This window comes from Notolabrus celidotus, chromosome 19 (genome assembly GCF_009762535.1).
Source record: "Notolabrus celidotus isolate fNotCel1 chromosome 19, fNotCel1.pri, whole genome shotgun sequence".
In the NCBI taxonomy this organism is placed as follows: Eukaryota; Metazoa; Chordata; class Actinopteri; order Labriformes; family Labridae; genus Notolabrus; species Notolabrus celidotus.
Window position 1 is genome coordinate 23143901 of NC_048290.1, and position 20746 is coordinate 23164646.

General features: G+C 41.2%; 1 protein-coding gene across 3 annotated transcripts; it reads right to left on the reverse strand.

The window, feature by feature from the left end:
- Nucleotides 1-380: 380 nt before the first annotated feature.
- cplane1 (ciliogenesis and planar polarity effector 1) lies at nt 381-20474 on the reverse strand. 3 transcript variants are annotated; one of them, XM_034709375.1, is made up of 50 exons: nt 20186-20474; nt 19217-19336; nt 18682-18817; nt 18479-18598; nt 17890-18122; nt 17676-17779; nt 17447-17603; nt 17257-17360; nt 16792-16974; nt 16068-16317; nt 15788-15988; nt 14906-15672; nt 14588-14778; nt 14327-14407; nt 14075-14239; nt 13037-13204; nt 12724-12955; nt 12467-12603; nt 12154-12371; nt 11909-12073; nt 11538-11685; nt 11353-11462; nt 11117-11266; nt 10899-11010; nt 10481-10793; nt 9276-10394; nt 9019-9170; nt 8833-8927; nt 8690-8754; nt 7789-8059; nt 7360-7701; nt 6704-7267; nt 6427-6608; nt 6262-6346; nt 6103-6175; nt 5431-5565; nt 5107-5169; nt 4929-5014; nt 4384-4615; nt 4011-4270; nt 3811-3910; nt 3471-3653; nt 2494-2527; nt 2266-2397; nt 1999-2176; nt 1857-1912; nt 1617-1784; nt 1409-1533; nt 1046-1320; nt 381-943 (listed from the first exon to the last, which is right to left on the reverse strand). In XM_034709375.1, the coding sequence occupies exons 2-50, from the start codon at nt 19295-19297 to the stop codon at nt 791-793; spliced, it is 9654 nt and encodes a 3217-aa protein (XP_034565266.1). In that variant the 5' UTR covers nt 19298-19336; nt 20186-20474; the 3' UTR covers nt 381-790. The 3 variants fall into 3 exon arrangements, with proteins under 3 accessions (XP_034565266.1, XP_034565264.1, XP_034565265.1); XM_034709373.1 differs by having other exon boundaries at nt 18464-18598; nt 20186-20427; XM_034709374.1 differs by having other exon boundaries at nt 1999-2173; nt 18464-18598; nt 20186-20418.
- Between the last annotated feature and the right edge of the window lie 272 nt (nt 20475-20746).

Genomic DNA, 20746 nt, shown 5'->3' on the forward strand with positions numbered 1-20746 from the left:
AAAGACAGAACAATGCACCATCATAAGATCTCTAAAGAACAAAGAACTGGAATTCCAGGAGTCTCTGCAGTTAACTAAATAACATAAGGCTGGCCCAATGAGAGCTGGGATAGGCTCCAGCCCCTCTAACACCAATGGAGAAAAAGTGGTATAAATGATGGATGGATGGATGGTCAAGTGTTTGTAGATTTGCAGCAAAATCCAATAAGTAGGAAATAAATTTACTCAAGAGTCTATTAGTTGTTTTTTAAAGATGTAATGCTTAAGTCTGTAGACTACATGCATAACTACAACAGTATTTCAAATGTCAAACTGACAGTACAAACGTCTTTTACGCTAAATGGACAAGAATGATAACAATGAAAATGAGAGGAAACAGCTTAAAATATTAAAAAACAGACATTTAATGGTAGGGACAGTCAAGTCCATACAAAAATAAATGATAAATATGGAAAACTTTACGAAAAATGGCACAAAGCTACAATTTCTATGAGGAATTTAAGTGCAACACACATTCTGCTGAAATATATATGAGATCAAAATGAATGTATCGTGTATAAACTGTAGTGCAACTATTTCACTTATTTAAATAAGAAAAATCCATCACGGTTAAGATAATAATGAATTTCCAACTGTGATTATCATGGTTCAAGTTCAATTTATCTTTAGGTATTTCTAAGGCACATAAAATACACCTCCAATTAAGCAAAATTATTAGAGATATTCTGATACCACATAATGAAGTTTCCTTTAGGTGTTATTTTTCCCTTTTTAATCATGACACATAAGTCTAAGCGTCCTCTGCAGCCACCATCCTCTCTATAGCAGCCCAGTCTATTTTGCTGATGTTGCTGCCGGTCTCCGAAAGGTTGTCGAGCCAGTCCATGTCCAACACTCCGGCTCTGGCTGCGTCATCCTGCTCATCCAACAGTTCAGCCCCAACCTGAAAAGTAAACAACATATTAACAAAACTAGAAGTCGATGTAAAAGTGACAATGTAACAGGTTGTGCTCCTCTAAGAAGTTTGCTATTATATGATTCTTACCCTGTTACTCTCCTCTGGGCCCAACAGTCTGTTTAAGCCAGTAGTGCCATCCCAAGTGTTTGACTCTGCTGTTTCTTCCATCCTCATATCCCTAAGGATTCCTCTCCCTACAGCTGTCCCCCTTGGAGGGCTTTTGCTCAGGCCTGTTTTTCTCCAGTGTCCAACATGTTGTTCCACACTCTGGCCTGATGTTTGCTGTTTCGATTTGCTCTTTGCATGAGTGAGCATGCCCCGTCTGGTCACTTGAGACAGACGATCCTTTGGCAGAGAGGTCACTGACACATACAAATACAAAGTGTGAAAAGGTTTTCTGGATTTGGTCATATTTTATGACGCCAAAGTAGATGATTATCTTTACAATACCTGGTCTATGTAGTCCTAATCTCCAGCGGTGATCCTCTGATGGCCACCTCTGTGTTTCTGCAGTCCATGGTCGAGGGTTGGGTAGAGCTTGTACTGACTTTAAACTAATTTTATCATCTGCAACCCTAAAGGAGAGAATACTTTTATTATGAGAGAGGAGATAAGGGTGAAGTCCTGGTCAGATGACTTCTAGAAGACTTAGAGATACCTGAAAGTGCTGCCAGGTGGTGGAGCAGAGTTGGATCGCGTGGCTGAGGGAACCGGTGAAACTCCGGTCCTTGAAGAGGAGCGTATGGTTGGTGGAGCGGCAGGAAAGTCATTCGCCAATGAAAAAGCTTCACGTGTCCTCTGGTTGAACTGCTCCAGAAGCATGAACCTATAAGTCAATGGAGGAAGAGGTTAAACACAAGCAGGTCTCTTGTGCACAGACAATGAGAAAGATACATACTTCTCTTTGTCCTCTCTGTTTCTCATAGTAATTGTTCTATTGTTGCTAGTTGACTTCTGCAGGGGAAAAAATAAGGTGAGAGACAATTCAAATATAGTAAAGAAAAAAATATACAACACCACATCAGGTAAAGATGACTCACTCCTGATCCTGAGGTAGAAAAAGGTTTGTGCTCCCTCTCCCTCAGGCTTGCTCTTTGTTTCTGATAAACAGCCAGCTGTTCCCTCTGTTTTCTCCTCATCCAGATCCTCAGCTCCCTCCTCTCATCTTCCGGACGGGCCCGTTTCTGCAACACGAAGCCTCTTTGCTGCTGCTCCCTGCTGCATGGGATCACATTGCTTCTCTGCTCAGTGATAATCTCAGGGTCAGCGGTTATATAGACTACACTTAATTTAAGTCAGTACATTACCTGGTAGGATGTGCAGGCTGCGGATGAGACCAATCCAGGTCAGACAGAGAGAGATAACCTTCCTTCACCAACTCGTCTAAGATTTCTGCTGTATCGGATAACTCGCTCTGACCCAGATTCTCATCTGCAAATCTAAAGATGGACAGGAGGAAAGCAAGGAAATGGTAAATACACAAAAAATAACACTGATGTAACTTATAATGAAACTGACAGGTAACTTTTACTTACCCAGGAGATGTTCCAGTCAGCTGATCTTTTATCCCTGAGTGAGAAAATTAAAAATGAAAACTATTGTTATAAGGCTATATTATATTCATAATCATGGGCAATAATTACTATTCATATTATGTGTTTGATTACTCTTCCATTTTGCATCTTTTTTGTTTTACCTTATTATATTATCATGCTACATTATGTTTACTACCATGCACAATCTAACTTTTAAATACAAGAGACATGATCAGTACGGACCCGTCCACTTTGGTATAAACACCATGGACAGTATCACCTTTTATCATCATGTGCAATCACGTTTAGTAACATGCTATTTCTATATATGATTCAATATACGTTTTGACTACTTCTTAATATTACTGCCAATCCTACAGAAAAATAGTGCCATTACTTTTTTTTAACTGAATTTGCTTAGCTACTTAACTTATCATGCAACTGCATTATATATTACCGTACACTACATGTTCTTTGTATTTCATGCATATTTAATGATCTTTTGTGTTTCCCAAGCTTTGTTTTCCTCCAGGATGAATTAAGTTCTCATCTTATTTCATATTCTGACTCTAGTGATGAACTATTAATGTAGTTGTCTTAGTGGTTATACATGCTGCTTAACATATACAAATTAAATGCTACTAAAAGGGTAGGAAGGGTAAGCCTTAGCTTCAGCCTTCACCTTTTTTGGTCAGCATGTGATTAACTAAAATACATGTGGACTTGTATGCATGTTTATATGTATGAATGAATATACTTGTGTATGTATGGATGTATATATCAATACGTGTATATGTATATGAATATGTCTATATATACATTTTCCTGGTTAATGAATCACTCAGTGATTGTTTTGTTTTTGTTTTTGTTTATGATTTTTGCATTGCTCCTATGTTGTGGAGGGAAGTGTTGCTTGTTGATGCAGACCTAAATAAACCTAACCTGACCTAAAATATTGAAGTATACAATATGATTACTTGGTTGGGTGTGAAGTTGTGAAGGACCAGCGTTTCGATCGTGAGAAGCTGAATAACGGAAAAATGGCGTCCTGTCAGGAGTAAGGGAGTCATCATAAACCACTTCATCATCTTCTTGCAGATCTTCTTCCTCTTCTTCTAAGATACTTGGTTCATTTGAAGGGTTGACTTGTGCTGTCCATGCTGTGAAGAAAATGAAGTTGAAAAGTTGTTCTTTAAAAAAATATTGTGTTACTTATTACTCAATTAAACCTATTTTTTTTCTTCTTTAGGTTGCACAGACTTAGAATTTTAATTTAAATAAAATGCTGATTTGGCTCATGAAAAGGTCAGGTCATACCTTCATGTGGGACAGAGAGCCTGACTGTTTTCTTCACTGCTGTGACAGTCTTCGCATCAGGAGACAAAACCGGTGTAAGCTTTTCAATCGTGTTCACCAGCTACACAGAGACAATGTAAAGATAGATTAAACTCCAAAGATCATTTGTAAAGATGCTTTAAATTGAGCACTGTACATGTAAGAAAATTGTTCTTCTATACCATCCTGGTGTTGGAGAAGTCCACCTCTATGAAGTCTGCAATGTTCTGCAGAGCAGCCAGCTGAGCATCCAGCTCAGACAGTCTGGAGGAGAACCAGACTGTAGGTGGTGTGGATGAGGAGCTTGGAGGTTTGATGCTCTGTCTCTTTATGGCCTGACAGATTTCAGAGTCAGACGGATCTTCTATGTCTCCAAGAGTGATTCTCTCTGGCTCTCTCCTGAGCTCAATGTGGCTGCATGAAGGTGACTCCTCTGCAATATCTAAAACCCACAGGACAACAGATATTTGAGACAGATTCCTCCAAAAGTAGTGTGATTGTATTTAGAATAAAGCCATTACAGCATTGACCATCACTATAAAGACATCTGAAGACCTGTGAGAGTTGTGGCATTCAGGAAATCCTCTTGAGTTGTAACAGGGGGTTGTGGATCAGCAGCACTTCTTATAACAGAAGTAGCAAGAGCATGAAGCTGAGCAGACGTAGAAGTAAAAGGGTAGTTGGAGGAAATATCTCGTGCTCCTGGGCTGAGACAGGGGGGCAAATCCTGATGCAGGGATTTGTCTTCTAGATCCAAGACACTCAGGAACTGACGGCTGCCCCGATCCTGAGAGACAAGGGTAGAAAAACATGTATTTGCCTAAATGAGGGTTTCATTCTATACAACAGAATTTAACAGCAGTTCCTCACCTTGCTGAGAAAGTTCCAGGATTTTATAGCCGATATATATAAATGCAAACCCCTTTGAAGTTCCCTTTTAAGTATTCTGCACAAACTTTCTCTGCAGGATGATTAGTTTTGTGTACCCCATGTGGTTTTCAGTACATAACAGAAATAATGGCACGAAGGAGCTTTTTAGAGTCTAAAAAAAAGACATTCAAAGCCGCTTCTAAATAAACTCTCCACATGTGGCCTCTTACCAGGTTCTCTTCCAATCCCAGTGAAGCCTCTTCTGTGTCTTGAGCAAGGCGCTGGCTGAAAAACTGCAGAGGCCCTGAACTTTGGGCTGGAGGAAAGAAACACACATTTAACTCTTCGATAGACCCACAACAAACAGCAGTGTGTCATTGTTAAACCTGAAGGTTGAAATCAACTTACATTTAGGGCTTTGAGCCGTAACAGAGGCAGACACAGCTTTATCTACCAGTGGCAGTGGAGAGGCTAGAGGAAAAATAGAGGTTTTAGAAAATGCACAACACAATGTATACAAAATAATTGTATACAAATAATCGTGATAATTGAAAGATAAACAAAAATAAATACATTTTTATTTTTTTATGGACAAAATTTTTTTTAATTCATGAACATTTCAAATTAGGTTTGTTTCAATTTTATAAATGAAACAGTTGTGATACAACATCAAATGTGGTCAAAATATTCAATATTAAAGGTGTAACAATCCCAACTACATTTCTGCCTCACCTGGCTCTGTGTTTGTAAAAGCATCATGGCACTCTGGAGGTCTCTTACATGTGGAAGCAAAGGCATGGAGCTCAGCTGCAGTGGACATAGCTCTATCCAGTAATCTCTGACCGGTCAGCAACGAATCATCAGACCCTGGGAGTTGTAAAGCATTCAAATGAAACCACATTTAAAAAAATAGAAATATAGCTTATTTCCAGTAGACAGATTACTGTGAAAAGTGAGTCAGGAGTTATGCGCTTTTATTCTGAAGCTGTTTCAAAAGAAAACAACAACGAGAAAACTTGTTTTGATTGCAAATCATCAGAATGTGGACAGTAAAAAAAATAATTTAAAAAACTGTTCATATTAATTGACATGAATAAAAAAATTTCCCTTTCTGTCAGATACATTGATGTAAGTTTCTCGTGCTTTTTGACATGTGACAAAACAATACAAACTGAGTCAATACTTTTGCTGATTTGTTTGCAATTCTTCCTTCAGGGTAAAGCCTTTATTTAGCATTAGCTCCAGCTATGTTTGTTCTTTGAGAGCATAATCCAGTCCAGCCTCTGGTATAATTTTGGCTAGCAAGTTACTTTGATGTAGTTAGTTACATTTTCAGGAGACTGCAATCAGTTTTTAGACTGGGACAATACAGCAAAGAAGAGTTAAGTTGCCTTTCACACTAACCCGATTTATCAGACGGTCCTGTGAGGATCTCTTCTGCAGCTTTAGGCTCTTTCTTTTCATGTTCATCCAACGGCTGGAGATTAAAACAGATTAATTAAAGTGAAATTGCACTCAAACATTCATCATAGCTTAAAATACTTAGAATGAATATCAATTTACCTCTTGAGTCACAACAGTAACTTGTGGTGACTCGTTTGGTTTGAATGTGACTTCTGTCTTTCGTGCCTTCTCTCTCCTCTTCTGCCTGTAAGCATCACAAAGTGAGCACACTACTGGGGGAAAAGTCAGAGTAACTCAACCATATGAAAAGTAATAAGTGATCACCTCTTGATGGAGTCAGAGCTCAGAGTAGTGGCAGCGCTTCTCGTGCTTTCAGGAGGTAGACTGATTTTGAGCAGGCGCAGTTGAGCCTCTTCAGCATTCTGCCTCGCCATCACTGATTTTGTCAGCTCTTCCATGGACATGAGACGAGTCATCTGGGCTGAAGAAACCGCCTGAGGAATCATCTGTGGCAGAAAGAGCGGTATCTGTACATTAACTACAAAGAAAGATTTGAAGATACCTAATTTAAAAATCTTGAAATGATGGAAGAACAGCTTGCCATTTTTGGTCCAGGATCTAAATGAAGAAGCTTGATTGGTGCTTCAGCCCTTGGAGCTGCGATGACAGAAGCCGACCTGAAGGAAGACTGTACGGGTATTTTTGGGAATGCAACACTATTTTGCGGATGAGGCTCAAAGTGCAGCAGACGAAGGCCTTGCATTGGTGCAGGTGTGTGAGCTGGAAAAGCTGGAGGAAGTATCAAGAACTCATGCTCTCTGCTTCTCTCAGATATCTGAACGTTGTGTTGAGGGATCACAGGAGTTGGACTATGGGAACGATTGAAAACTTGTCTTTTTTCTTTAGCCTTTGATGGATTTGAATTGTGCAGAGTTTGAGGATTGAGTGGGGCAGCCTGGGGACAATGGTGGAGGCGAAGCAATTTCAAGCCTGGGAACTGAGGTGGAGGATCATTTTGTATGTTTTCATGAGAAGGTGGTAACAGGTGAGAACTATGAATGGCCTGACTTGTGGCCAGAAGCCCCTGTGAGGGTGGGATTAACCTCCTGCTCTCCCTGAATTGGATTTCTGGAGACATCGCTTGCACAGAAAGTGGCTGCATTTCCTGTAGAGAGAAAAAAAAAAACGTTTACTTTACATTTTACTGGTTTCATTTTGATTCTAGCCTTATTTACACATAAAAACAAAAATAAATACTTGATATTCTATATCGGAGGCTGGATTCCTGGTGATGTGATGCTGCCCGTTTGGTGGATGGATGGCAGGCTGGTCTGCAAACATATGCACAGGGGCCTGACTAAACTGATGGTTCTTGGGTACTGAATTTTGAACACATGCTTGTGTCTGAGGTGTCACAGAAACAGTGGTTTGAACTGGGAAGGCATTCTGTTGCGGGATGAAATTGCCAGCGTAAGATGATGGCACTTGAGGGTGTGAGGAGTTCATGTTAGACTGGGCCAAAGAGGAGCTCTGCTGGGCAATTTGTAGGTTATTAAAGGAGGCTCCTAAAACCTCCATCAGACTCATGTAGTTAATATTCTGTTGAATGAAACAAAAACACATGAGATCAGAAACACTTTAAAGTATCAGTTCAGTTCAACTTTTTTTGTGTCAGTCTTTTCTTACCTGAACCAGTCTGTACAAGTCTTCCCCGAGACGTTGCCTCATTTGTGGATCCTCAGTGGGTATTGGTGGATTGGGAGCAGCAGAGGCCTCAGTGGGTCCACCTGTTGTGAAGCTTTGCGGCTGGAGGCTTGGAGGATCCACTGGTGAATCAGAAAGCAGCACTTCAGGTGTAACAGAAAGCTCTGCATGGACCTCCGCATCAGGTTGGGCGGTAGGAGGAGCTTGTGGTTCTGGGTCTGGTGGGGCTTGTAGGCTTCCAGCCTGACTGGGACTTAAACAAAAATACAGAATATTTCAACACACAATGTCAGTATTTTTGGGTTAACAACCAAATCTAATGTAGAAATAACTGAGAAGTTTGTTTGGATATATTCATTTTTATTTTATTTTATAGGGTTTGAATTTAAAGAGTTCACTTTAGATATCAAAATAAGACCTCACACAGACTTCAGATAAAAACTACAAGTAAATTAATTTATTAATTAACAATACCTACTATACAAATATTTGCACGAAATATATAAATAAAATCTGTAAATAAATATAAATAATAAAAAAAATTTAATACTTAAAAAAAAAAAATAAGAATAAGAATAAGAATAAATATAAAAATGAAAATAAAAATAAATTAATAACAATAACAATAATAATGATAATAAGAAGAAGAAGAAGAAGAAGAAGAAGAAGAAGAAGAAGAAGAAGAAGAAGAAGAAGAAGAAGAAGAAGAAGAAGAAGAAGAAGAAGAAGAAGAAGAAGAAGAAGAAGAAGAAGAAGAAGAAGAAGAAGAAGAAGAAGAAGAAGAAGAAGAAGAAGAAGAAGAAGAAGAAGGAGAAGAAGGAGAAGAAGAAGACTAAAATATAATTATAAATTAAATTTATGATAAAATGCATTAAAAACTCACAGAGTGGTGGAACTGGACGTGTCTCCAGCCTTGTCTGACAAATCCAAGTCTGCAAGCTTTAAACTCTACAAAGAGAAACAACAGCTGTTTGTGTGTTTGACAAGACTCATGATACACAAGAACACTGTATGAGTTATATTTACCGTATCAAGGGTGTTTCCCAAAAGTGTGTTTCCCAAAATTTTCCCATTGGAAATAGAGGAGGACACCTCCAAGCCCTCGCTTTCACTGCTTTTGCCTGTAAATATCAATAAATAAATTAATATTCTCTGTTATAGGAGGCGGCTTTATATTAACTATTAAGGATACAGTGTATCTTAGTCTCATGCCTTCTTTTTCTGGTGTAATGTCCAAATCATCAAGACACAGTTGTTGGGAAGTGGATGGTCTCTGCTGAGCATCAAATGTCAGTTCCTCCTGGTCATTAGGAAGGGAGGTGCTGCTGAATGCAAGTTCCTCTGGTTCATCTGCACAAGAGCCACTGCAGGGAAATAAAGAATGTGCAACATGTAAACTGTAGATTAACATATCTGTCTCAATTTAGTAAATAATTAAACCATTGTTAATAAAAACCCTGTGCACTCACACAGATAGTTCTCCCGGTTGTAAATTGTGGTCTAGGCCGGTGATGGGAGTATTTGCAGATCCAGGGTATCCTGTATCGACACTGCTCTCTCGTTCCAGCTGCCTCTCCTCCTCAGGTTGCAGCACAGGAGCAACCGTCCATTGCATTTCTGGAATTTGGATGTGTGCAGTGTGTCTGTCAGTGCCCAGTAGAGCCGTAAACCTCTGCTGCAGCAAGCTGAGAGACGTGAGGACGGCAGGGGCAGAGGTTTTGACACGGATCACCACTCCTTCATCCGTTGTTCCTCGCGTCAATCCTCCACTGTCTCTCTTCTTTTTGCCATGATGTCCAAGTAGCACTCTCTTATCAGCCCAGCGTACCATCCACTCGAGGAGCCTGCCCAGCTCTGGAAACTGAGCCTCCAGTTTAGGGTCCAGGCCTCGCTGCAGGTCAGTCACTGCTTCCACGGATGTCGAGGAGCCGAATGTGAAGCTCTCTGGTGGCTGCCTCGTGGAAAAGGCACTTTGATCAGGGCTAGCTTCATGACCAAGGAGTCTTACCTTCATTCTTTGGTCTATAGCCTTACTGCCCTGCTGTCGGAGGCCAAACAAACCCTCTTTCCTGCCAGCTCTCAGCCCAGGAAGTGAGCTGACAGAAGTTCTTGAGATGGATGCTTCCCCCAATACAGATGAAGTCTGCTTCTCTGGTGTTGCTCCTTGTTTCACTGGCTTGTAGCAGCAACCGGCTCTGAACACTGGCGGATCATTGCCCGAGTGTTTCCTTGCTGTATGGTGCGAATCTCTTTGACGGCGTCGAGCAGTTGTGAGCACATCAAAGGTGAGAGAATGCAGCTCTTGCTCCCTCAGCTGGGAGGAAAAGCCCTTCAATAGAGGCAGATCTCCACCTGATTCCCCTTCATTAGCGCTATCCTTCCCCAACACATAGCTGAGGAAGAGCTCCAGGAAGCTGAGAAACTCTTCATCTTCCAGCTCAAACTCCCAGGTTCCAACAACCGGTGGCTGGGGCTGCTCGATTTCCTTGTCCTCACCTGGGTGACTCTCCTCCTGAATGACGCTGTCGATCTTAACAGCAGCTTTTTTTGCATGTTTTTTCCCTTGTACCTTTTTGGCTCTCTTGCCCCTGTAAAAGAAAACGCAGCACAAAAATGAGTCACAACACAGATGCGTAAAACCTCAGTGTCCCGACTGGGGTGTCATTTCACTCACCTGATTTTTGCCGTGTCATTTATTTCTGAAGAAATAGCCTCCGATGTATCTGCTGTGTCTCCATCACTGCCAACTGGCGGAAAGCCACAGTCCGTTAAGGTGCTGGTGCTAAGAGTGGTACCAAGAGAGAGCTGCCTCAGCATGGCTATCCCGTGTTTGCTTCCCCTGTCCTCCTCTTCCTCCTCTTTCTCCCACAGATGGAGCTCAGGTGGAGCCAGGTGCCTCTTCAAACGCTTGAGGTGTTTCCCTCTTTGTCTGCGTTTGTCCTGGATCACCATAATCATCAAGTCGCTCACGTCTTCTTCTTCCCCCTCTGGAAATACACCACGTATGAAAAGAAAACAAAAGAAAAGGGTTAAATGAATCCCTGTTTGGCCTGACAGTGTTATGAAAGAATGGAAAGACAAAGCATTCATACCCTGTACATTGCATTGTCTCAGTCTCTGCAGTGCTGAGTTATACTTTTCTCTCAGGGCGACTCTGACGGACTCTTCCTCCTCTGGAAACGCTCGAACCAAAGTGTCTGCCACCTTCAAAAGAGTAAAAAATGAAAAAGTTGGCCTCCTCCAGTTCGCTCTATTTGACTTTGATAAACATTGTATGTGTAAGAAAAGGCAGGAAAAAAATATGTATCACCAGCGAGAGAGGAGGAAGTTCAGACACAAGGCTGAGCAGTATGTCCTGCAGGATCTCCTCAGCATTGAGGAAGTAGGAGAAAGGCAGCAAACGACGGGCCCACTGGAGAGCATCAGTACAGGTGGATCTGACCTCTGAGTCATTGAGGACCTGAGGAAAGAAATACATTTTAACATCAGGATTGGCTAAAAATGTTAAGTATAAACATACGAGATTCTGGAATATAAAAGAAATACCTGCTCTTCTCTGGCACCCTGTCTGGCAGCCTGATACTTCCTGCAGCAAATAGAGAGCTGGTCCCTGACATGGAGCATCCAGCATAAAGCACACAGCTCCCTGAAACAGACTGTTAGGAAAAATATAGTTCAGAAGTACAACTTGAAAGCTGATCATCGATTATGCTGCATGGTTGGCGACTTACCGATAGCTTGAATCGTGTCAGTGTCCAGGCGGCCATCTTTCTGAGGTCCCCTTCTGAAGAAGCCTCTGCGGGAGATGAACTTCAACAGGGTCTCTGGTAAGGCTTTTTCTTCTAAAGCAGCTGAAGGATTGGAGTACGTCTTCTTGATCTGAAAAACATGAGTTTGAAACAAATACCTTATGAACCAATAAACGGTTTAAAACGGACAAGATTTAGAATTGTTTCAATCGAAAGTAATAGTTGTTGTTGACAACATTTCCCAGAAATCTTTGTGTTAGTGAAGTGTGAAAGTTTTACAACAACAAAAAAAAGTCATCCACACTTGGACACACCATTAAACCTCTGAAAGTTTCTCAGTCCTAGAAAAGTACCTTGTGCAGTATATGTCTGGCACGTCGCAGACTGCTGATGTACCACTCAGCAGCAGGACGACAGCAACGTGCAGATCTTAGAAGCATCAGCAATCTCTGAAGTACTCCAGACACTTTGTGACGGGATGCAACTTCTGCAAAATGCCCCATCGTCCCAACTGAGTCCTAACATGAGACAGACAAATATTAAACCATGTGTATGTAAATGTATGTGTATGTTAAAGTTGGTTTTCCTTGTTATATACCTGTGTGTTGGGTGAAGGCTGAGGGCAATAAAGTGGTGGAGAAGGCAAATACAGTCCACTTGGCACCAAGGCTGGAAGGCAAGAACACATTTCTTTGGCTGCGTCCAGCAAAGAAGTTAAAGGTGAAGACAGAACATTCACTCCAGCCATGACAGAAGCCTTCAGAATCTCCTGAATGGAAACTTGTAACAAGTTCCAGTCTTCTCCTTCCAGTGGGTCTAGTGAAAGGAGTTGAGACAAGACAAATATTAAAGACTTTGAGGTGCTTTGTGTTTCTCTTTCTCTTTGTTTGGAGTTGACAGGTCTCACATACCAGTAAAACTCTTGTCATCATCTGTATCTCTTTGCTCCTGAAAGTCAGACTTGTTGCTGAGAAGACACTCCAACTCCACTTGAAAAATGCTTTCTGGTTCTAGATCTGTTGGGAGGTGGAGTTCTCTCCTCCTGAACCTGTAGAGAATGCCGCTGACATGTCAGATGTAGAAGTTTCACATTTTCTGGAGCAAAAGAAACAATTTTGAACCACACACTCATTCCCTCCTTGATCACTCTGTATGCTTTCAAACTGACCGGGTGAAGTCAAAGTGCTCAGTGCAGTAGCTTGTATAAGCCAGGCTCATTGACACCGCTGTTTTCCAGTCCCCTAGATGGTAAGCCAGCCAAACTGTCTCAGGAAAGAGACCTCCAAGCAGGAGCAGGTCCTGGGCGTAGTCTACCGTCCATACTTCTGACAGCTGCTGTTGTCGCACTGCTTTAGCCACCTCCTCCTGACACAACGGCACCAAGCGCCCAACACTAGGAGCTGAGAAAGTATATGTTATCAAACAGCAAAATAAATAAGGAAATTAGCTTTATAAGTGAGCAAGAATAAAAAGAAACCAACCATGAGGCAGATGAAGTGGAGGTAAGACAGCAACATGGTGAGGTGGCAGGATGTAGAGAGGTTGGTTTGCGAAATATGAAGCCATGAATCTCCCCAGAGTCTGAACTACAGCACGAGCTGCTTCACTGTGAAGGTCCACTGGCAGCCATGGGCAGGGAAGAGAGTTAGCTGTATGGTGAAGAGGAAGAGTTTATGACTAACACGAAGACCTACTGTGAGGAGTTATATACAGACTTTAAAAAATGATGGACGCCATGACTGCAAGTAAAGCCAAAGTATATGTAGCTTCCTGGAAGCTGCAGTATAGGTAATAAACTCCACCTCCTCCATGTAAACAGATGGGACATGGGTCAAACTTTAAAATTAAAGTACATGATAAAGAGAGTTTTCTCAAACATGATTTCTGTCATTACAGTCAGTTCTCATCATGTTGATTTACATCCAAGTAATAAATAATCCAAGAAGTTTAGTTTCAATGTGATGCTAAAATTGGGGAATAACACCCTAATTGATAGCTCTGTTGACAAATGCATTTCGTGCAGTGCAATGTAAACTGGATTAGCAGAGTGGAGGGAGAGATTACAAGATAAAATGCAACAAACGTGAATCAAAGAGTCACTGAACTTTCCATACCCATGAGCATTCACCTGAGGGATCATTGCTTTTTGATTGGTCAGTTAAATGTATGATATAATTAGCGACAGAAGTGTGGGGCTACAACACAACAGCTCCACAAGGTGATCAAGAGTCTGCAACTGTGCAGAGTCCAGCTCAAAATATATGCAATATATCAGCACCCACTGCAGGGCTTCACTTTTGTACAGTAGGAGGAGGAGAGTCATCCACCTTTATTCACAGTCAATGGACCTATGCCAAACATACTGGTTAGCAATTTATCGATATTTCATCTCAATGCTGATATAAATTAATTAAAGTAGGAAGCATTTCATCAAGGGTTTTTCTGTAACTTGATTCCATTTATGGGCTAACATATGCGACCCCTTTAACAAAGCAGGGGAATTAATGTCAATGGCTGACCGGCTGCACTTGTACAGTTGTCCATCTGATCTCCAGCCCTGTGCAGGATCAGGCCGGCCATGTGGTCACCCAACTCCTGGGCTTCTCTCAGACGATACTCTGATAACAGGCTATACAGGAGCGCGAGGCAGAGCCGGGTCTCCTTGAAGACACTACGATCGCAGCCTAGCAGGGAGATGAATGATTAAGATTTCAGGCTGAATGTGACAAGGTGGGTTTGATTCAATGGAAAAATAGCAAAATGGGTCTTACTTTTGTGACTCTCCTCACATATTTGCGACCGCCATGAATCTGCACTTTTTTTGTACGCGCCAAACAGGAAGAGATGTTCACCTGAGGATAAAAGAGGAATATACTTACAATCAACAATCCTTTTTGAGACTTATTTAAACATAACTCTGAGGCTGTTTGTTCATAAATTAGATTTTCTTTGACTTAAACTCAATTAATCCTTAATCTCCAATTTATTTCCTCCAGCTAGCACATTTAGCATTGCTTTATAAATGATCTGACCTGGGTAACTCAGCAGAGCAGGACCATCTTCAAGCCTCTCTCCTGTGGCCTGCACAGCTGTTTGGATCTGTGACATTATGACAGACACCTTGTGTAGCTCCTCATCCAGGCCATCAAATCCTTGGAAGGCTTTTAGATCCTCCACATATTGCTGGGTCATCTTGTAGACCCACTGCCACACTCCCAACAACCTGACCCCAAAAAGAAGTCAGAAATCTTTCATACTCTTAAGTTAGAGCCAAAGCGTGACATTCAAGGACTAAAACTGACACCAAAACACCAAAATGAGACATTAAAGATCAGAAAAATAGTCTGTACCTGCTTGATGGTCTCTGAGGAGCAGGTCCTGGCTGATCCATAAGGCTGGGTTCCTCCATCTTCCCTTCCTGTAACATTGGCACATGGTGAGCATCTGAAGGCCAGCGCTGTAGAGGCTTGGATTCCCTCTCTTCAGAGGACCAGAAAGTTCTCTGCTGCAGGCTGTATGTTTGGTCCAGAGAATCAGAGACCAGCTGCAAGATGAGCAGGACTGACGACAGATTATGGGATGATAACTGACAGAGATCAGTCTGGTGGGAGTCAGGGTGAGGGGTGAGCATGAGGCGAATCAACCATTTACTAAGCTCAACCATCAGTCCCAGGCAGAGCTGTCCATCTGAGTGAGCGCCATCCCAGGGAAGGAAGCATAGAAGGTTTTTAAGGAGGTTCAGGGGGCAAGATGGATCAGAGAAGTTCTTCTTCCCTTTGTGGGCCAATCGGAGTAAAGCAGCAAATCGCACAACACAGTGGAGGCTATACTTCAGCAGACGATGTCTGTTTTCTACAGCATTTCCCAAAGACATACCAAAAGCCCACGCTGTTAAGAGCTTACTCTGGATTTTGCCAAGCTCATGATGCAGAGGAGTCCTTCTTTCTGATTCAGAAAAGTCATGCTCAGAATCAGGGCTAGTGATGAGTCCAGTGTTGGTCTGTGTGTCCAGAGCATGGAGTGTGTCAAACATTGAGGCGAACTCTAGATGGCCACGATCCTCGGTATGCGGACCAGCAGGAGGTCCATCCAAGTCAGAATCATCCTCAAAGAAAGTCTTTGAAATCACACAAAAGTGCAACAGATTAAAGACAGCTTAAAGAAGGGAATCAAAAAAATGATGCGTAATCACTCAGGATGATCTATGTTTCCAGTGTATACTACTCGCCAACCTGCATTTTCTGAAGAAGTTCCTTGGTGCCACCTAAAGTCCCCTGATCCTGCAGAAAAAGTGGTACAGTGGATCCATCTGTGGCCACTGAAATGACAGAGTCTGCCATGATGGGCCAATGTGTGACATTGGGGCTGAACACCTCAGAGTTGTTGTCAACATTCAGACAAGATACAGACTCCAGCCATGCCCTCACATGAATCTGAAAATAAGAAATCAACTGTCATTCTTGAAATGTCCTTGCAGAAAACAAGCTGAGTAAAGAGTGTCTGTTTTACCACCTGTGATTTATCCAGAACCTGGGAGGCCTTCTCGAGGTCTCTGCTTGTGTCCCTCAGGAGGGTTTTCAGCAACAGTGCGGGAGAAGGTTTATCCAGAACCCTCATGACGGTGGCCATGTAGCCATCAGACACGATGAGATACAACAGCCGAGGGTGCCAGGTGACAGAATAGCGCTGCCGAAGGACATCCCGCACAGACAAGCTGGAGCTGGACAGAGAAGCCTCCTTGTTACATGCTGATGCTGGCGGCCTACAGAGGAAAAGAAAGCAATGAAAATGATCAACCATCTGTATTTCTGGTCCAATAATGGTCATTTTTCTTTAGGTTCTGCTTCTCAGAGCATGAAGATTACTGCATCTCCCACTTTTAGTTTATTCTGAGCCTCATACTGTTGAGTTTAAACTGTTGTGCTGATAGAACAGTGCATTTAAAAGCAAAATTTTAGGCTTCATAATAATACTAAACAGGCAGATTATGGATATCTTAGAGGCAACATTAAAAATGACTTCATATTTACTATACAGAAATGCAGGTTCTACCCTGGATCTTATTTTCAACAGTCAGGAAAATTTGATAAACTGACTCTAAAGCGATCAAAAGTAATCAATACACAAACGTGACTACAGGTTTTTTGTTTTAAAGAGAAAATAATAAAGAAGAACAATCCACACAAATTAAAAACTTGAAACAAGAGCTTGTAAGTGATGAGTGAAAAATAGATACCGGTATGTGACGAGTGGATGCAGGGGAAGGAAGTGTGCCGGCCCGAAATCAACACTGCAACCAGAGCTTGACAAAGTAAGAAGTCCTCCTAGGCGGGAAAGCATAAGAAGGGAGCCTCTCTTCAAGACACAGGCCAGGAAAAGACCACCAGGGGACCAGCTCACACTGCCCACCCAGTAGGACCTAGAAGACAAGTTGTAAAGTTTACTTCTAAATAAATACACATTAAAGATATTCTTTCAGACTGCCCTTTTATATTTGTACAATTTTTTTTTCCCCTTTTGTAAAAGTGCTAATAATGTATCATTCCCCTCTGGTTATCATTTAGATTGAGGCAGTTAGACCTATGCTAAAAAAAAATGTATAGTCAGTCTGATTGGACTGACAGTGACCCCCAGATTAAGCATCTGACCAAATCAAAGCAGGCGTTCCCATGAGTTCCAGGAAAAAGCAAACAGCAAGTACCTTATGTATTTAGAGGGAATATCCAATTTTTTGCTCCCACATCCTCCCAGGCTGCTTGATATTGAGACAAAATTCTGTGTGCTCACAAAGAGTACCTGTGTAGCCTGCATTAAAAGAAAGAAATACAAAAAGAGTCTTACTTGCGAAGACAGAAAAACATCAAATATAACTTGAGAGGCCAGATGCTCACCTTGGGCTGTCTCTGATTTAGGACAATGGCTAACAGACATCCATCTGGGGAAAAGGCTGGCACCAAGGCCCCTCTGGACTTCACTGGTTGGCAAGGTGGAGTGAGATGAAACAGGGGGTATGTCTTGGTGGCCCAATGTATGCTGTATCCTACAGAACTACAAAAAGACATTCATTTGTTCAAGTTCTGACCACCATAATAAAAACCATGTCTGTGACTGCTAACTCACCCCACTCTCACACGGCTCTCTTCCCACTGAAGTTTTAGGCAGGTGATGATTAGCTTCTTAGCAGATGTGAAAACAAACGCTGACAAGCAGGCATCACCCATCACCTGAGAGAGTTTGGAGAAAGACAGCATGTAAAAATACACAGGTAATGAAACGTTTGAATGGAGTGCAAGTTCATACATTTATGCAATGTATAATCTAGTTGTAGAGAGACCTCAGTCCTGATGAAGAGAGCGTGTAGGGATGCGTCTTTGTCTTGTGAGGAGGGCAGAATTGAGTCTTCAAGGGGCTGGATGTGTGCCCACTGTCCTTTGACTGTGCCGTCTCGTACCCCCGTCAAATCCTTGACATCTATGCACTCCCACAGGAACACTTGCCCTGTGACTGCTACAAGGAGCACACGCATCCCGTCCCCTGAAACCTGGAGTGACAGTCTTGTGGCATTCCCTGTGAAAAAATACACAAATAGATCCACATATAGAAGATCTGAATGTTTATTAATTACAAGTTAACAATGAGAACGAGGAGACTCAAAGTGCTGTTTTTAATTTAAAGTCATCATCACCTAACAAAGACATATACATAATCTGCTTTTATTTTCATACTTAGGAAAAAATGTACAGCAAATAGGTATTTCAGTCAACCCTGGTCCCAAAGTAGAGGTAACGTGTGCATGGAAACGTGCAATAACTTTTGAGTAATGATAGACAACACTTTAAATTATCCAATGTTAAACTAGCAGACCTGATAACACAACAGGTTAACATAAAGAAGAATGCTGGACACACCTTTACTGCACGTACCTTGGGTGTCAGTAATCATTTGAACAACTTCAGGTACTGCTGCCGCAGTCTTCAACAAGTCTTTGTCCCTGTTCCACAGGAACAGTTCTCCTGACATCATAAGTCCACACAGCCACATACCTGTAAATATAAGACACGTGACGTGCATTCTCAAAATGTACAACTGGCAAGTATTGAACTTTTCCTTAAGAAATCAAACTTACCATTGTGAGATGACGTCATTGTCACAACATTATTTAGCAGAGGATGAAGTTTAGGAGTCTTCTTCTTGGTTCGACCAGACACCATGTTAATCTCACTGATACGTTTGTCATCCAACAGGAACACAGACTCCTTCTCCTACAGGGTGACACAATACACGCTGCTGCAGTACAGGTCATAAACTCCACCTCCTCCATATTAACAGATGGGACAGGGGTCAAACTTTTAAATCAATATACATGACAAAGAACATTTTCTCAAACCTGATTTCTGTCATTATAGTTAGTTCTCATCATGTGGTTATAAATCCAAGTAATAATTTTCAGAGAAGTTGAGTTTCAATTTGATTCTAAAAATGGGGAATAACACCAAGATTGACAGCTTTGTTGAAAGCTCCAGCAGTGCAATGCACACTGGATTAGTAGAGTGGAGGGAGAGATGATAAGAAAAAAAGCAACAAATGTGATTCAATACATGTTCTTCAGACAAGGATGGCACTTTTTAGGAGCTGCTAGCTGATAAGGAACACCGTCTCACCTTCCCGAGCCAACAGAATCTCGGCCATGGTTTCTTCCGTTTGATGCTGGATGATAACACGACCTCCAGCTTTAGCTCCATGTTCAGTTGACAGCATTAAGGCTTTGTCTTTCATCAAGACTGCATACAAGATGACAAAACATGATAGGTTAGTGCAGGGGCTCCCAAAGTGGGGGTCGGGGAAATGTATCTAAACATATATATTATTATTATTTTATTTTTACCTTTGTTTGAACTGTTAATAATTATTATTACTTTATTATTATTATTATTATTATTATTATTATTATTATTAATAATAATATTTACTTTTCTCTTCTCTTGGTTGGTTTTGTATTACTTAGATAGAATTTGTTAACTTGTGGGGGACTAAGAAATACCAAAAAAAATACAATAAAAAATGCTATCAAAAAATAGTACATTTTACCCATTATAGTAAAATATATCTACAAAAAAAGTGGCTAAACTTGAAATAAAACTTTTAAAATAGAAAATGTAATGAGTTTTCTGCCTTTCTTTTTGCCAGATGACTCCTGAGTTAGTGAACAGTTATTTATCAAAAGCATCAGTAGCAGTAGGTTAATTCATAACGGCACAGGAATCACAGACACATGCTCATATAGGTAAGCTTGTTTTCTGCAGACCAGCTAAATGAAGCCACATTAAATCACTTTAAGGGACAGTGGGGGTCGCAAGTCTTTGGCACCTATATTTTGGGGGTCACAGGCTGAGAAGTTTGGGAACCCTTGGTTAGCGGACAAGCTACCAGTGTATTTGATTTTATACAGTCTATGTTTTGAAGCAAAGTTAACAATCTCTTATGCTACATAGTCGCTTATATGTCATTGTTAAATATATAATGAAATCGTTTAAGGCGTACAGCTAACCGAGGCGTATTATGAAAGTTTCAAATCAGTGGTTCACAAGCTAATGTTAAAACAACAAAAACAACCACCAGGATAAACATACCGTTAACTAGCATTAGCTCCCCGTGGTTAGCTGTCTCCTCTTCCTTTGCGGTGCAGTAGTCCCGAAATACAGCCAGATCAAAGTACCACCGCCACATTCACTGAAGACGTTGTATCATATCGCCATAGAGCCGCAAAAACAGTATCAAATCTATCGTATAACACGTTTTATTGCAGCTTAAGATGTAACATTTCGAATGTCCCTCCGATACAGGTTCCCTATTTTCTTCCCATGATCCTCTTGGACTAAGCTTCAGAGCGTTGCCGTAGCAACAGAGAATACGGTGGCCCTGAAGGACAAAACAGATTTACAAAAGATGAAACTCTTTTACAAAGTTGGAGACAAATTTACATTTTGGAAAACATTTTTAGATTTATAAAACAAAATTACATCAGCAAAACACTTTTACCAAGGCCAAAACAAATTTACATTTAAGGAAACAAATTTACAAAAGATGAATCTCTTTTACAAAGTTGGAGACAAATTTACATTTTGGAAAACATTTTTACATTTTATAAAACAAAATTACATCAGCAAAACACTTTTAAAAACAAATTTACA

Coding starts and splice junctions, on each gene's coding strand:
- cplane1 (XM_034709373.1), bottom strand. CDS start 19,297: ATGGAGCTAAAGCTGGAGGTCGTGTTATCATCCAGCATCAAACGGAAG. Junction 18,123..18,463: donor CCAAGGTACGTGCAGTAAAG/GTGTGTCCAGCA, acceptor ATTTTTTCACAG/GGAATGCCACAAGACTGTCA. Junction 2,528..3,470: donor ACAACTTCACACCCAACCAA/GTAATCATATTG, acceptor TTTCTCACTCAG/GGATAAAAGATCAGCTGACT.